This window comes from Dipodomys spectabilis, unplaced genomic scaffold, assembly GCF_019054845.1.
Source record: "Dipodomys spectabilis isolate Male_0828 unplaced genomic scaffold, ASM1905484v1 ptg000102l, whole genome shotgun sequence".
Classification (NCBI taxonomy): Eukaryota; Metazoa; Chordata; class Mammalia; order Rodentia; family Heteromyidae; genus Dipodomys; species Dipodomys spectabilis.
The window spans coordinates 4,740,372-4,757,500 of record NW_024870779.1 but is presented as its reverse complement, the minus strand read 5'-3'; the positions used below and the strand labels follow the sequence as shown (position 1 = coordinate 4,757,500).

General features: G+C 42.2%; 1 protein-coding gene across 1 annotated transcript in view; it reads left to right on the top strand.

Annotated features, from left to right (window-relative positions):
• Nucleotides 1–17,129, top strand: part of Ddx43 (DEAD-box helicase 43) — a 50,867-nt gene that overhangs the window by 15,537 nt on the left and 18,201 nt on the right. The window contains exons 3-5 of the mRNA XM_042687108.1: nt 316–442; nt 2,393–2,524; nt 11,728–11,809. Coding sequence (XP_042543042.1) covers nt 316–442; nt 2,393–2,524; nt 11,728–11,809 — 341 coding nt within the window. The remainder of the gene's footprint in view (nt 1–315; nt 443–2,392; nt 2,525–11,727; nt 11,810–17,129) is intronic.

The following is a 17,129-nucleotide window of genomic DNA, read 5'->3' as shown; positions in this document are numbered from 1 at the left end:
GAGCCACAGCTTCACTACCAGCTCTTTAGTGGTTAATTGGCAATAAGAGTCTCAGGGACTTTTCTGTCCAGACTGGCCTCAAAGATCCTCAGATTTTAGCCTCCTGAGTAGCTAGGATTACAGGTGTGAGCCAGCACACCCAGCTTGCATCTTCCCCTGAGGCAAATCCTACAGTGTATATAAACAGTGTCCATTCATACTAGACTAAATTTAGACACTGGATGGAAGCCATACTATGACTTTGCTTTCATACTGTTTGAAAGTTGAAGCAAGTAAGGAGACTTGAGTCTCATCTATTTTTCTCCTTGTACATAGATAACAAAAGGAAATCCTGAGGCAGAAGTCAAAATTTTTGGCAATAAGGCAATGCAGACAAAAGCAAAAGCAATGATAGATAATTTTGTAAAAAAACATGAAAATTACAATCCAGAACACAAAAGTGGTAAGTAATTTTTGCCTGTTGAAGTACTTTAGAAATAAAACTTTCAGTGTTGGTTTTTTTCTGGTGTTGGGGGGGGGGGAGGAGAGGGTGCTGGGAGATTTGAACTCAAGGCCTCCTGCTTGCTCTGCTTGTTTGTTTGACTGGTGCTCTACCATATGAGTCAAGTTTCCACCCTAGAATTCTTTTGTTTTGTTTTCTGTTTTTTGTCCGTCATGGGGCTTGAATTCTGGGCTTGGGCTCTACTACTTGAGCCACAGTGCCACTTCCTGTTTTCTGAGTGGTTTATTGGAGATTTGAGTCTCACAGACTGGGCTGATTTGAACTTTGATCCTGAGAGCTCAGCCTCCTCAGTAGCTAGGATTACAGGTGTGAGCCACCGGCGCCCAGCTCACTCTAGCATTTTGCCAGTTGATATGGACATTGAATCCCAGTGACTTTGCTGCTCTGGCTGATTTCAAACTGTAGTCTATCAGAACTCAGCCTCCTGAGTAGCTAGGATTACCAATGTGAGCCACCAGTGCCCAGCTCAGACTCTTGCTTAAATAACTCAATTAGTTGGGCACTGGTAGCTCATGCCTGTCATCCTAGCTACTCAAGAGGCTGAGATCTGAGAACTGTGATACAAAGTCAGTCCAGACAGGAGAGTTTAAATAACCATCCAAAATCCAGAAGAAGAACTGGAGCTCAAGTGGTAGAGCACCAGCATTAATGGAAAGGCTCAGGTACAGCACCCAGGCCCTGAGTTGATGCCCTTAAAAGTACAAAAGAAAAAGAAAAATTATTTAATTATTTGAAAAATTTTAAACTTCAAATATATTTACACTAAAGGGGGAGGAAAAAGAAAAAAAAAAGCACTATCGAACCTTGAAAGCCTGGGTTCAGATGAAAATGTTTTCCCTTAGTATTTTTTTTTTTTTGGTCGGTCGTGGGGCTTGAACTCTGGGCCTGGGCGCTGTCCCTCAGCTCTTCAGCTCAGGGCGAGCGCTCTACCACTTGAGCTACAGCGCCACTTCCGGTTTTCTGGTGGTTTATTGGAGATAGGAGTCTCACGGTCTCTCCTGCCCGGTCTCTCCTGCCAGGTCTCTCCTGCCCTGGCTGGCTTTGAACCGCGATCCTCAGATCTCAGCCTCCAGAGTAGCTAGGATTACAGGCGTGAGCCACCAGCGCCCAGCTCCCTTAGTATTTCTAAGAAATAGAAACTTTAAATGCTAGGGCTACATTATATCTCCTTCAAGGGTAATATCTGCCTTTATAAAACCATTATAAAAATTCAGTAATATAACAGGATGTTAATACCTGCTAGATACTTCATACTATTTTTCTTCCCTTCTTCAAAAAACTGAATTTGTCTAAGACAGTAAATAATGACAAGATAGCCTCTCTGTCATGGTAGTATAAAAGCTGCAAAAAAAAAAAAAAAAATGGTTCTACACAGGTGCTAGTGGCTCATGCCTGTGAATCCTGGCTACCCAGATGAGACCTGAGGATTGCTACTCAAAGCCAGCCTAGACAGGAAAGTCTGTGAGACACTTATTTCCAGTTAACCACCAGAAAACTGGAAGTGGCACTGTGGCTCAAAGTGGTAGAGCAAAAAGCCCAGGGACAGCGCCCAGGCCCTGAGCTCAAGCCCCACGATCAACAACAAATTTGTTCTGATACTAGGGCTTGAACACCGGACTTTATGTTCTTGTTTAGCTTTTTGGCTCAAGGCTAGTGCTCTACTACTTATACTACAGTTCTACTTGGAGATAAGAATCTCATGAACTTTTCTACTGAGGCTAGCTTTGAACCATAATCTCCAGCTCTCAGCCTCCTGAGTACTCAGGATTACAGGTATGAGCCACCAACATTCAAATTCTGTATTTCCATCATTAGTATCCAATTATTAACAAACATAGAATAGATTGGGATTCCTTATACAATTAACTCTATAGGAATATTTTTAAACAGGTGTTCTTGAGTTCCAGCCTTCTGTTGAAAAAGAGGTAAATGCAAATGACAGTGGAACAGATGACCAGCCACTGATAGACTGGGACCAGATTCGAGAAGATGCTTTGAAGTGGGAAAAAAAAAAGTGGGCAGGTCAGTGCAGCACCCTAATATTTACACATGGTTTTAGGGCTTCTTATTTCAGTTCTTAGGCTTTATGAAATGTCTGACTTACTTTTAGCAAGGACCTGCTCATGAAAAATAGCAAATCTTAATTTGCCTTAAGTTCCAAGATCACTAGAGCTTCTATATTGCCTGTGTTATGACTTGTTTTCTAAATTGAAAACCAAGCCAGGCGCCAGTGGCTCACGCCTGTAATCCTAGCTACTCAGGAGGCTGAGATCTGAGGATCATGGTTCAGAGTCAGCCCAGGTAAAGTCCATAAGACTCTTATCTCCAATAAACCACAAGAAAACTGGAAGTGGCACTGTGGCTCAAGTGGTAGGGCACTAGTATTGAGCTAAAGAGCTGAGGGACAGCGCCCAGGCCCAGAGCTCAAGCCCCATGACTGACAAAAAAAGAAACATTGCGTGCATATATGAACATCAGAATGAAATGCTCGGGCTGGGAAGGTGGCTCAGTGGTAGAGCGCTTGCCTTGCATGCATGAGGCCCTGGGTTCGATTCCTCAGCACCACATAAGAAAAAAGCCGGAAGTAGTGCTGTGGCTCAAGTGGTAGAGTGCTAGCCTTCAGCTGAAGAGCTGAGGGACAGTGCCCAGGCCCAGAGTTCGGGCCCCACGACTGGATCCCCACAAAAAAAAAAAAAGAATGAAATGCTCTTGTACACTAATTACAAGGTGGTGCTGGGCACCCACACCTAGAATCTTTTTTTTGCGGGAAGGGGGGGTCCGGTCGTGGGGCCTGAACTCTGGGCCTGGGCACTGTCTCTCAGCTCTTCAGCTCAAGGCTAGCGCTGTACCACTTGAGCCACAGTGCCACTTCTGGCTTTTTTCTTTTTGCTTATGTGGTGCTGAGGAATCAAACCCAGGGCCTCATGCATGCAAGGCAAGTGCTCTACCACTGAGCCACCTTCCCAGCCCCGCACACCTAGAATCTTAATTACTCAGGAGGCTGAGATCTGGAGGATTCCAGTTTGAAAAATACAGAAAAATCTGAGAAACTTCATTTCCAAAATAACCAGCAAAAACCTAGGCACCAGCATAGGTAGAGCATCATCCCAGCAAGCAAGCCTCTGGTACTGGGGAGAAAAAATATAAAAGAAAAAAATTGATTGTTACTTATATATTGACCTAAAATTAAAAAGTCATACATTTTCAGAAGGATAGGATAACAGTTACTGAAATGGATTGATTTTTATTTTTACGGAGTTTTTGTATTTTTTTAAAGATAGGCTAGCAATAATAATTCAGGCTGTTTTTGAACTTCCTCTGTACCCTAGACTGGCCTTGAACTCCTAATCCACCTCCCTTAGCTTCCAGAGTACTAGGATTATAGGTATATAGGTCTAGCCAGTTGGGTTGAATAGCAACTGAGATTTTTCAGGTGATACATTAATGTTCATAATAAACTTGGGCACTGGCTTTTTTGTGCTACTACTAGAACTTGAACTCAGGGCTTCATGCTCAGGGCTTTTTCACTTGGTATTCTACTTCATGAGCCACACTTCCACTTCTGCCCCTTTTTTTCTGATTAATTGAAGGTAAGAGTCTCATGGACTTTTCTGCCCAGGCTGGTTGCAAGAAACTTGATCCTCAGATCTCAGCCCCCTGAGTAACTAGGATTATAGGCGTGAGCCACCACCCCTTTGGGTACTGGTCTTGACACTTGGGAATGTGTCAGCAGTGCATCAGCTTTTATTTAAAATTAAAAAGCTCAGGCCCTACTGGCTCATGTTGTAATCGTAGTTACTCTGAAGGCTGAGATTTGAGGATCATAGTTCAAAGCCAGCCAAGGCAGGAAAGCCCATGAGACTATAATTAACTACGCCCCCACACACACACAAAAGCCAGAAGTACACACACAAAAGCCAGAAGTGGAGCTGTGGTTCAAATGGTAGAGCAATAGCCTTCAGCAAAAAAAGCTCAGGGATGGGCTGGGAAGGTGGCTCAGTGGTAGAGCGCTTGCCTTGCATGCCTGAGGCCCTGGGTTTGATTCCTCAGCACCACATAAGCAAAAAAGAAAAAGGTGGAAGTGGTGCTGTGACTCAAGTGGTAGAGCACTAGCCTTGAGCTGAAGAGCTGAGGGACAGCGCCCAGGCCCAGAGTTCAGGCCCCACGACTGGACCCCAAAAAAAAAAAAAAAGCTCAGGGATGGCACTAAGGCCCTGAGTTCAAGCCCCAGAACAGAGGGCTTGAAAGGCTCAAAAAAAAAGGCTCAAGCCCTAGATATACAATGAACAAAATATTTGTTGGTCAGCACCTCTGGCTGTTAAATTTCCAGATAATAGATGTGTTGTACAGATTTATTATAAATGGTTAGGGAAAGGTTTAAATTTGGAAGATAAGCATTTAAGAAGTCTAGTCTCGGAGGAGGGGGGACCAAGATGGCGACGGGGCAGTAGGGAAACGCCACAGCTCTCTCCAACCAAAAAGAGAGTTCGAGTTCCAACCTTTAATCTCCCCAAGAGACCGACAACAACAAAAAGACGAACACTCAGAGAAAAACCAGAGGTGGAAAATAACAAAAAAAGAAAGAGAGGAAAAGAAGAATTTCAGAACAGAGAAGAGCGAAGACCCCTCCCCCAACCTTTACTGGCCGCGCGGCAGTGCGCCAAGCGGGGGCTGCCGGAGCCACAGAGACACAGGGGGCTGCTTGCAGATCACCAGGTACCGGAATCCAGGTACCGAATTGCAGAACAGCGGATCGCAAGGAACAGAGAAACCTAACAGCCGGGAGTCTCCACGAGGATCCCACCCCCACCCATCACTCTCCACCGGAGCGGAGAGGAGAAAAATCACTCAAATTAAACCAAAGGGAAATTCAAGAGCAAGCAGATAATGCTAAAAAATTTAACCTTCGCATAATCGGAGTGGACGAAGGTGAGGAATTCCAGAGCAAGGGAATGCAACACCTATTTAACAAGATAGTCAATGAAAATTTTCCCCACCTCAAAAACGACCATCTTAACTACATCACAAAAGCTTATCGAACACCCAACAAGCAAGATCCCAGGAGAAACACTTCTAGGCACATTATAGTAACAATGATGGATCTGAATAATAAGGAAACAATCCTGCATGCAGCAAAAATGAAGAAGGAGCTATACTACAACGGGAAAAAAATTAGAATCACTGCAGATCTCTCCACACAAACAATGAATGCAAGAAAAGCCTGGGAAAGCACCATACGAGCCCTGAGAGCCAATAACTGCCAACCCAGACTGATATACCCGGCAAAGCTAGCATTCACATTTGATGGAGAACTGAAAACTTTTAATAGCAAAGAAAAACTAAATGAATACATAAACATTAAGCCAGCATTACAAAGAATTCTAAGAGGGGGGACACAACCTGAAGAAAGCAACCAGGAACTGGGACCTGCCCCAAACAGGCATTACTCAAAGTCTAACTGAGCAAGCACAGGAGGAAAGGAAAGAAGAAAAACTTAGGAAAACGGAATGGCAGGGACAACAATGCATCTCTCTATACTTTCTCTTAATATAAATGGGCTGAATTCGCCAATTAAAAGAAAACGAACTGAGGACTGGATCAGAAAACAAGACCCATCCATCTGTTGCCTTCAGGAGACCCACCTCTCAGCCAAACATACAAACAAACTCAGAGTGAAGGGGTGGAAAAGGATCTACCAATCAAATGCCCCCAATAAGAAAGCAGGTGTAGCTATCCTGATATCTGACAAAATAAACTTTTCATTAAAATCAGTACAGAAAGACAAGGACGGACACTACATATTAATAAAGGGAACAATCCAAGAGGAGGATATAACCATCATCAACTTATATGCCCCAAATATCGGTGCACCCAGATATGTTAAACAAATGCTCTCAAACTTACAGAATAAAATAGATCCCAATACGATAATACTAGGAGACTTTAACACGCCACTCTCACCAAAGGACAGGTCTACCAACCAGAGGATTGGCAAAGAAGCTACCGAATTAAGTGAGGCCATACTTCAAGCGGAATTAACTGACATCTACCGAGTATTTCACCCTAAAACAACACAGTACACATTCTTCTCAGCAGCTCATGGAACTTTCTCCAAAATAGACCATATCATAGTTCATGCAAGGAACTTAAGCAAATACAAAGGGATCGACATAATCCCCTGTATCCTATCTGACCACAGTGGAATCAAGCTAGCTCTCAATAACAAAGCATACCGCAGAAATTTCTCTAATACATGGAAATTGAACAGCACACTCCTTAACAAGGCCTGGGTAACAGAAGAGATCAGAGAAGAAATAAAGCATTTCCTACAACTCAATGAAAATGAAAACACCTCACAAAGAAACTTGTGGGACACAGCAAAAGCAGTCCTGAGGGGCAAATTTATTGCCCTCAGTGCCCACATCAAGAGAATGGAGACAGACCAAGTAAATAATCTCATGTTGCAACTAAAACAGCTAGAAAAACAAGAAAAAATGGGACCTAAAGCTACTAGACGAAGCCAGATAACCAAATTGAGAGCAGAGATTAACCAATTAGAAAATCAGAAAACCATAACCAAAATAAACCAAACAAAAAGCTGGTTCTTTGAAAAAATAAACAAAATTGATGGCCCGTTGGCAAGATTAATTAAAAAAAGAAGAGAGGAAACCCATATTAATAGGATTAGGGATGCCACGGGAAACATCACAACACGTACCCAAGATACCCAAACAATTCTAACAGACTACTTTCAAAAGCTATACTCTCTAAAGGAAGAAAATCTGGCGGAAATGGATGCATTTTTAGAGAAATACAAGTTACCCAAACTGAGCAAAGAAGAAGTTAACCAATTAAATAAGCCAATATCCTATAATGAGATACAGGAAGCTATCAAAAGTCTTCCAACAAAAAAAAGCCCAGGACCAGATGGATTCACAGCAGAATTCTATAAGACCTTTAAAGAAGAACTAATACCCATACTTCTCAAGCTCTTCAGAGAAACAGAGAAGGAGGGAGCTATCCCAAACTCATTCTACGAAGCCAATATCACACTCATCCCCAAACCAGGCAAAGACCCAACCAAAAAGGAGAATTACAGGCCAATCTCCTTGATGAACACAGATGCAAAGATCCTTAACAAGATTCTAGCTAACAGAATCCAGAAACACATAAAAAAAATAATACACTATGATCAGGTAGGCTTCATCCCAGAGACACAGGGATGGTTTAACATACGTAAGTCAATAAATGTAATCCAGCATATCAACAGAGCCAAGGTCAAGAATCACATGATTATCGCCACAGATGCAGAAAAGGCCTTTGATAAAATTCAACATTCATTCATGCTAAAAGCTCTGGAGAAAATAGGAATAGAAGGAACATTTCTAAAAACAATAAAAGCCATTTATGACAGACCAATAGCCAATATTATACTTAATGGGGAAAAGCTACAACCAATCCTCCTAAAAACAGGAACAAGGCAAGGATGTCCACTGTCTCCACTCCTCTTCAACATAGTCCTAGAACCCTTAGCCAGGGCAATGAGGCAAGAAAAAGACATTAAAGGGATCCGCATAGGGAAAGAAGAAGTGAAACTATCCCTTTTTGCAGACGACATGATACTATACCTCCACGATCCCAAAAACTCCATCCCCAAACTTTTAGAAATCATAAGTCACTTCGGCAAAATAGCAGGATACAAAATAAACCCACAAAAATCAGTTGCTTTCCTATACACTGATAACGCACAGGAAGAGAGGGAAATAAAGGGAGCAACCCCATTCACAATAACCTCTCCAAAAATAAAATATTTAGGAATTAACCTAACCAAAGATGTAAAAGAACTATTTAATGAGAACTATAAAAAGTTAAAGAAAGAAATTGCAGAAGACACTAGGAAATGGAAAGACCTCCCATGCTCCTGGATAGGCCGACTTAATATAGTAAAGATGGTGATACTTCCAAAACTAATATACAAATTCAATGCAATTCCTATTAAAATCCCAATGACGTACATCACTGAAATACAGAAAACAGTCCAAAAATTTATATGGAACAACAAAAGACCTAGAATAGCCAAAACAATTCTAGGGGATAAAGACAATATGGGAGGGCTATCCATGCCGAACTTCAAACTCTACTACAGAGCTATAATCACAAAGACAGCATGGTACTGGCACAAAAACAGACCTGAAGACCAATGGAACAGAATAGAAGATCCAGATATAAATCCACAGGCCTACAGCCAGCTGATATTCGACAAAGGAGCCAAAGACATACAATGGAAGAAACACAGCCTCTTCAACCGCTGGTGCTGGGAAAACTGGGCAGCCACATGCAGAAAACTAAAAGTGGACCCCAGCCTATCACCATGCACCAACATCAACTCAAAATGGATTAAAGACCTTAACATTAAACCTGAATCTCTGAAACTACTACAGGACAGAGTAGGAGAGACACTTGAACTAATAGGCACAGGAAGGAACTTCCTGAACAGAGTCCCAGGGTCACAACAAGTTGGAGAGAGACTCGACAAATGGGACTACCTTAAAATAAAAAGCTTCTGCACAGCTAAATCTATCGCAACTAAGCTAGAAAGACAACCAACTAATTGGGAAAAAATATTTACCAGCAATATATCAGACAAGGGGTTAACATCCTGTATATACAGGGAACTCAAGAAACTAATCCCTCCCAAACCTAACAAACCAATTACTAAATGGGCAAGGGAACTAAAGAGGGACTTCTCAAATGAAGAAATAAAAATGGCAAAGAAACACATGAGGAAATGTTCATCATCCCTGGTGGTGAAGGAAATGCAAATAAAGACAACCCTGAGATACCACCTTACCCCAGTCAGAATGGCCCACATCCACAAATCAGCCAATGACAAATGCTGGAGGGGATGTGGAGAAAGAGGAACCCTGTTACACTGCTGGTGGGAATGTACACTTATACAACCACTTTGGAAAGCAGTCTGGAGGGTCCTTAGAAAGCTAAAGATTGACCTCCCTTACGACCCAGTCATACCACTTCTAGGCATCTACCCTGAACAACAGGAACCAATATACAAGGACACGTGCACCTCCATGTTTATTGCAGCACTGTTTGCAATAGCCAGGATATGGAAACAACTTAGATGCCCCACCACAGATGAATGGGTCCAAAAATTGTGGTATCTATACACAATGGAATATTATGCAGCCATTAGAAATGACAAAATAATGGCATTTGCAGGGAAATGGATGGAGCTAGAAGGAATCATGTTGAGCGAGGTAAGCCAAGAACGAAGAGACAAACGGTACATGGTCTCCCTGATAAGTGGATGCTAAATCCAAAAGGTTAGGTGATACGATAAAACTAACAGGACTTAAGAAACAAAGAACTCCCGCTCATCTGGTTGAACCACTACTAAATATCCCCATGCTGCTGATCACAAATATGGTATATAACATGTGAACACTGTTATATATTACAGACTGTGGTAAACAATTTGCTCCAGGGAAGTTAGAATGAACTTATGACTTTGAAATTATGTTATCATTTAATCACAATCAAAAAAAAAAAAAAAAAGAACCTCGGGGAAGGGAGGGAGGGAGGGGATGGTAGGGGGAAAACAATGGAGGGGGTAACAATGTTCAAGAGGAAGTGTACTCATAACCTCACTCATGTAACTGTAACCCTCTGTATAGTAGCTTTACAATAAAAAAAAAAAAAAAAAAAAACACTGAGATTCCACCTCACCCCAGTTAGAATGGCTATAATCAAGAACTCTGATTAAACAACAGATGCTGGAGGGGATGTGGACAGAAGGGAACCCTACTGCATTGTTGGTGGGATTGTAAACTTGTTCACCCATTTTGCAAAGCAGTATGGAGGTTCCAGCAATCCCACTTCTGGGCATTTACCCAAATGATCACAAACAAGGCCATACTAAGGCTACCAGCACAACTGTTTATTGCAGCATTATTTACCATAGCTAAGATATGGAACCAACCCAGATGCCCCTCAGTAGATGAATAAAAAATAAAAATAAAAAAAAAAGAAGTCTAGTCTCCTTTGTACGACTATTTAAAGATAATAGAATAATAATAAGTCAAACAGAAAAATATATGTCTCAGAGACAGAATAAGAATCTAATTTTTTTTTTTTTTTGGTCGGTCATGGGTCTTGAATTCTGGGCCTTGTCGCTGTCCCTCAGCTCTTCAGCTCAAGACTAGCACTCTACCACTTGAGCTACAGCACCACTTCCGGTTTTCTGAGCATTTTATTGGAGATAAGAATCTCATGGACTTTCCTGCCTGGGTTGGCTTTGAACCGATATCCTCGGTTCAAAGCTACTCAGCCTCCTGAGTAACTAGGATTACCCGCACCCGGCTTAAATTTAATTCTTTAGTAGAATGGTAGGGGGACTGGAGTCTGTGGCCTAGAACTTAGTGTATGCAAGGTTCAATTCCAGCACTTAGGAAAAAAAAAAGTAGGGCTGGGAATGTGACTTAGTGGTAGAGTGCTTGCCTAGCATGCTTGAAGCCCTGGCTTCAATTCCTCAGGATCACATAAACAGAAAAAGCTGGACGTGGAGCTGTGGCTCAAGTGGTAGAGTGCTATCCTTGAGCAAAAGAAGCTCAGGGACAGAGCCCAGGCCCTGAGTTCAAGCCCCAGGACTGGCAAAAAAAAAAAAAAAGTAAAGATATGAATCTTGAAAGGAAAATTAAAAATTTAAAGTTGTGGTGGCTTGATGTCTTGTAAAATCATGTTTACCCTTATTTGAAATTATAAAAATGCCTTTCCTGGGTAAGGAATGTAATTGAAAGGAAACCAAAAGGAGTATGTGTGTGTGTAGTATGTGTGTGCTCATGCACGTGCATACACTTGTACTCGAGCTTGAACTCGGGGCCTCATGCCCTCACTTGGCTTTTTAGCTTAATTCTGGCATTCTATGTAGACCTACCTCTGCTCTGGCTTGTTGCTGGAGTCTCATGTACTTTTCTGCCCAGGCTGTCTTTGAACTATGATCCTCAGATCTTAGTCTTCTATTAATTAGGATTAATGAGATTTAGAGTGGAACACTATAAAAATGTCTTAAGATTTATTCATGAAGAACTTAGCACATTCATGGAAAACTTAGTATATACTTTACATCAACTTCTATAGCTTTCAATAAATGTTAATGAAATGTTGATTGTCCTTATTTTATCAAAGTTTGTTTTCATCTTTGTACCTAGATTTACCCCCAATTAAGAAAAACTTTTACGTAGAGTCAGAAACAACAAGCTCAATGTCACAAGTGCAAATAGACACCTGGAGGTGAGTAATTTTGTTTTATTACCTCATTAAGTGTGCTGTTTTGTTTTGTTTTGTTTTGTTTTTGTCAGTCATGGGGCCTGTATTCTGGCCTGGGCGCTGTCCCTGAGCTCTTCAGATCAAGGCTAGCGCTCTACCACTTGAGCCATAGCACCACTTCCAGTTTATTGTAGATAAGAGTATCACAGACTTTGCTGCCCAGGCTGGCTTTGAACCTCAATCCTCAGATCTCAGCCTCCTGAGTAGCTAGCATTACAGGCGTGAGTCACTGGCGCCTGGCTTAAGTGTGTTTTTATATAGTTAGTATTAACAGTAGTTATTTTGTTCAGATGCTAAGGCTTGAACTCAAGGCCTGAGTGCTGTCCTTGAGCTTTTTCTCTCAAGGCTGGCACTCTTACCACTTGAGCCATAGCTACCATTTCTTACTTTTTGGTGAGTAATTTGAAGTAAGACTCTCAAGGACCTTTCTTCCCCCAGCTGGCTCTGAGTTGATATCCTCAGATGTCAGCCTCCTGAATAGCTAGAATTACATGTATGAGCCACCAGAGCCTGGCTAAACTCTCTTTTGTTTTGTTATTCGTAAAGCATAACATTTTATAAGTTTTATAAATAGGTATTTTATATATACTATGAAAAATGGTCACCTGAAATAATGTTAATATATTTTAAATAAAAGACCAGCATTAATAATGTATGTTTTGAGGGGCTGGGAAGGTGGCTCAGTGGTAGAGCGCTTGCCTTGCATGCTCGAGGCCCTGGGTTCGATTCCTCAGCACCACATAAGCAAAAAGAAAAAAGCCGGAAGTGGCGCTGTGGCTCAAGTGGTAGAGCTCTAGCCTTGAGCTGAAGAGCTGAGGGACAGCGTCCAGGCCCAGAGTTCAGGCCCCACGACCGGACCCAAAAAAAAAAAAAAATGTATGTTTTGAAATCTTAATATTCCTAGATCACATTATCACAGTCTATGTCACTTAGGTTGATACATTACATAAAAAATTTACTTTCTTCAGTACTTCAGCTTAATACACAAATTGTGTCCCAAATTAGACACTTTTTTTTTTTTTTGTGGGTTGTGGGGCCTGAACTCTGGGCTGGGCGCTGTCCTTCAGCTCTTCAGCTCAAGGCTAGTGTTCTACCACTTGAGCCACTTCCAGCTTTTTCTGTTTATGTGGTGCTGAGGAATCGAACCCAGGGCCTCAGGCATGCAAGGCAAGCACTTTACACTGAGCCACCTTCCCAGCCCAAAATTCAGAATTTTTTTTTTTTTTGGTCAGTCATGAGGCTTGAACTCTGGGACTAGGAACTGTCCCTGAGTTCTTCAGCCCAAGGCTAGTGCTCTAGCTCTTGAGCCACAGTGCCACTCCTTTAAACTATTTTTTTTGGCCGGTCATGGGGCTTGAACTCTAGGCCTGGGTGCTATCCCTCAGCTCTTCAGCTCAAGGCCAGCGCTCTACCACTTGAGCTACAGCACCACTTCTGGTTTTCTGGTGGTTTATTGGCAATAGGAGTTTCGGTCTTTCCTGCCTGGGCTGGCTTTGAACCACAATCCTCAGATCTCAGCCTCCTGAATAGCTAGGATTACAGGTATGAGCCACTGGCACCCAGCTTAAACTATTTTTTAAACATGAACATGATAGGAAAGTTCACTAGGAAAGGAATACACTTTCAGTAGCTTGAAAATGGGTGGTGAAATTCTTGAGGCAAGGATTTAATATGATTATATTTGAAGTATATTTGATATGATTGTATTTGCATACACAAACATAAGTGGTTATTCAATTGAAAACTTGGTTGTATCCTCCACAATATGTTTTCAAGCATTAGTATTGGATACAACATGTTGCAACCAGTGATGGAGGCACCTGCTTCTAATCCTAGCACTCAGAAGGTGGTAATTCAAGGCCAGCATGAGCTAAATAGCAAGACTCTGTCTCAACAAAGCAAAAACAAACCATACTACCATGTTGAAAACTGGTCTATTATTGTATCTAGAGTAGCCATATATAGCCACTAAGTGTGTGTGTGTGTGTGTGTGTGTGTGAGCGCGTGTGTGCGCGCGTGTGTGCGTGCGTGTGCCAATAATGGATCTTGAACTCAAGGCCTGAGCTCTGTCCCTTAGCTTTTTCACTCAAGGCTGGCACTCTACTACTTGAGGTACAGCCCACTTCTGGCTTTTTGGTGGTTAATTAGAAATAAGTCTTGTGGGCTTTTCTACCCAGGTTGGCTTTGAACCTTGATCCTCAAATCTTAGCTGCTGCTGAATAACTAGGGTTACAGGTGTAAGCTGCCAGTATAAGCTGCCAGTATCTACCTAGCAATTGAGTACTTAAATCTGACTTGTATAATTGAGGAACTGGAGGTACTAACAGAGATATCAAGTGACATGGACTTCATATATGATAGTGGTCTGCAAGATTATAATACAACAGAAAAATTTCTCTTACTGTATGAATTTTATAGGTATCATAACACTACAGTGCATTGTTAACGAGTTGTAGTATTGTATAACAGACCTACTTTGCTGCCAGTCAAAATGTATGGCATATAGCTAGGCACTGCTGGCTCACACTTATAATCCTATCTCCTCCGGAGGTTGAAATCTGAGGATTGTTATTCAAAGCCATCCTGGGCAATAAAGTCCATGATACTCTTATCTCCAATAAACTAAGAAAAAGCCAGATGTGGTGCTGTGCCTCAAGTGGCAGAACATTATCCTTAAGTACAGAGACTCAGGGACAGCGCCTAGGCCCTAAGTTCAAGCCCCAGGAGTGGCCAAAGAAAAAAGGATGGCATATGATTATGTAGTTAGCGGTTGACAGCAAACCATGATAACTGGCTTATGTATCTGCTATGCTGCTAATGGTTATTTCAGAGCAGAGCTGGAAACCTTTTTTTCTGCCAAGGTCATTAGGATATTTATAACATCACTGAAGGACCATACAGATTTATTAACACAGATTGTAGGCTCTTGCATACAATCCTAGCTCAGGAGACTGAGATCTGACCATCTCTTCAGAGGCAGCCAGGACAGGCAAACCAGGGAGACTCTGATCTCTAATTAACCAAGAAAAAGCTAGAAGTGGCAGTATGGCTCACAGAGTAAAGTTCTAGCTATGGGAAAAACAGCTCATGAGAGCTAAAGGCCCAGAGTTCAAGCCATAGTACTGGCATACACACACACACACACACACACACACACACACACACACACAAATTACCAACACACTGAAGAGGCTAGAGTAGCAACAAGAAGCATACAAGAAATATATGTGTTTATTTACTTTTTTATTTTTTATTTGTTTGCTGGTACTACAGTTGGAATTCCAGGCCTCACACTTGCTACGTGAGCACTTTACGCTTGAACCTTGCTCTACCCACTAGCCCTTTTTGGCTTTATGTTTTTCATGACAGAACACTTGGCTTTTAGATATACATTTAGTAACTACTTCTTTTTTACCACCATCTTTGGGCTTTCTTAAAGATGGAACTACTTGACAATGGGTGCTGGTGGCTCATAGCTGTCATCCTAGCTACTTGGGAGGCTGAGAACAGGAGAATCACGGGTTGAGGCCAGCACAAACAGAAAAGTCTGAGAGACCCAATCTCAACGAAGGAAGTTACACCTGGTACATTGTGCCTGCGATCCTAAAACTACAGGATTTGTTGTTGTTGTTGTTGTTGTTGTTGGTAGTGGGGCTTGAACTCTGGGCCTGGGTACTGTCCCTCAGCTCTTCAGCTCAAGGCTAGTGCTCTACCACTTGAGCCACAGCACCACTTCCAGCTTTTTTTCTTTTTCTGTGGTGCTGAGGATTTGAACCCAGGGCCTCATATGGCAAGCACTGTAACACGGAGCCACCTTCCTAGCCCAACTACTGGAATTTTAAAGTACATAGTAGTACCTTAGGCACATACCTGGCAGGAACCATCAAAAACCCCCAGGACATGGCCAGGCACTGGTGGCTCACACTTGCAATCCTAGCTACTCAAGAGGCTGAGATCAAGATCGGAGGATTGCAGTTCAAAGCCAGCCCAGGCAGAAAAATCTGTGAGTCTCTTTTCTCCAATAAACTACTCAGAAAAGCCAGAAGAGGTACTGTGGCTCAAGTGGTAGAGCACTAGCCTTGAGCAAAAGAAGTTCAGGGATAGTCCCCAGGCCCTAAAAGAAAAGAACATCCAAGTCATGGCTCAGCAATAGAAGGCCAGCCAAGCAAATGCAAGGCCTTGACTTCAAACCCTAGTACCACCAAAAAGAAAAAAGATGGAACTGTTCCTAAGCAAATCTTCATCTTTTTGCTTTAGTTAGTTTCCAAGTAGCGTTATGCATTTTTTCCTGGGGTTTGCTTGCCTGGCTTGAATCCTCATGCTAATGGTCTTCTGAGTAGCTGTGATTATAGGTGTATACCATCATACTTGGCTTTATTGATTGAGATGGAGTCTTGCTAACCTTTTGCCCAAGTTGGCCTCCAATTAGAATCCCCTGGGTTACAAGTGGCTTACTCCTGTAATCCTAGCTATTTGAGAGGCTGAGACTGAGGGGGAATCACAGACCTAAGTCAACCCAAGCAAAAAACATCCAAGAGACTCCATCTCCAGCAAAGAACCTGAACTGGAGATGTGGCTCAAGTGATAGAATGCCAGCAAGAACCAGGCCCCTGAGTTCAAGTCCTATATTCACCACAAAAGGAAAAAAATGTAGATCATTGCAGGTTCTCAAGGTGCTTTTGAGTTGTTTTTTTTTTTGTCGGTCATGGAGCTTGAACTCTGGGCCTGGGCGCTGTCCCTGCGCTCTTCAGCTCAAGGCGAGCGCTCTACCACTTGAGCTACAGCGCCACTTCCGGTTTTCTGGTGGTTTATTGGAGATAGGAGTCTCACGGTCTCTCTTGCCCGCGCTGGCTTTGAACCGCGATCCTCAGATCTCAGCCTCCTGAGTAGCTAGGATTACAGGCGTGAGCCACCAGCGCCCCTCAAGGTGCTTTTGAATTATGAAGCCCATGGTTTTCTGGTTTCATTTTTCATGATCTTTCATTTTGGTTACTTTCATTGGCTTATCATCGTCCATATAATTTAAATTGATGAGCACCTGTTTCTATTTCCTTTTCTCTATTTTGAGACACCTTTGCAATGTATCTCAAAAGCTGGCCTCAATCTGTGATCCTTCTGCCTCGACCTCCTAAATGTTAGGATAATGGGTTCCTTCTATGTCTCACTGTGAATTTTCCAACAGTTTGGTTTTAATCTGTTGCAGTTGAGTTTCAAGATATGACTTGAGCAGATTTTGAAACAAAAATCTTAAGGAATAAAGTTATTAATCCTTACATTTTTCTGT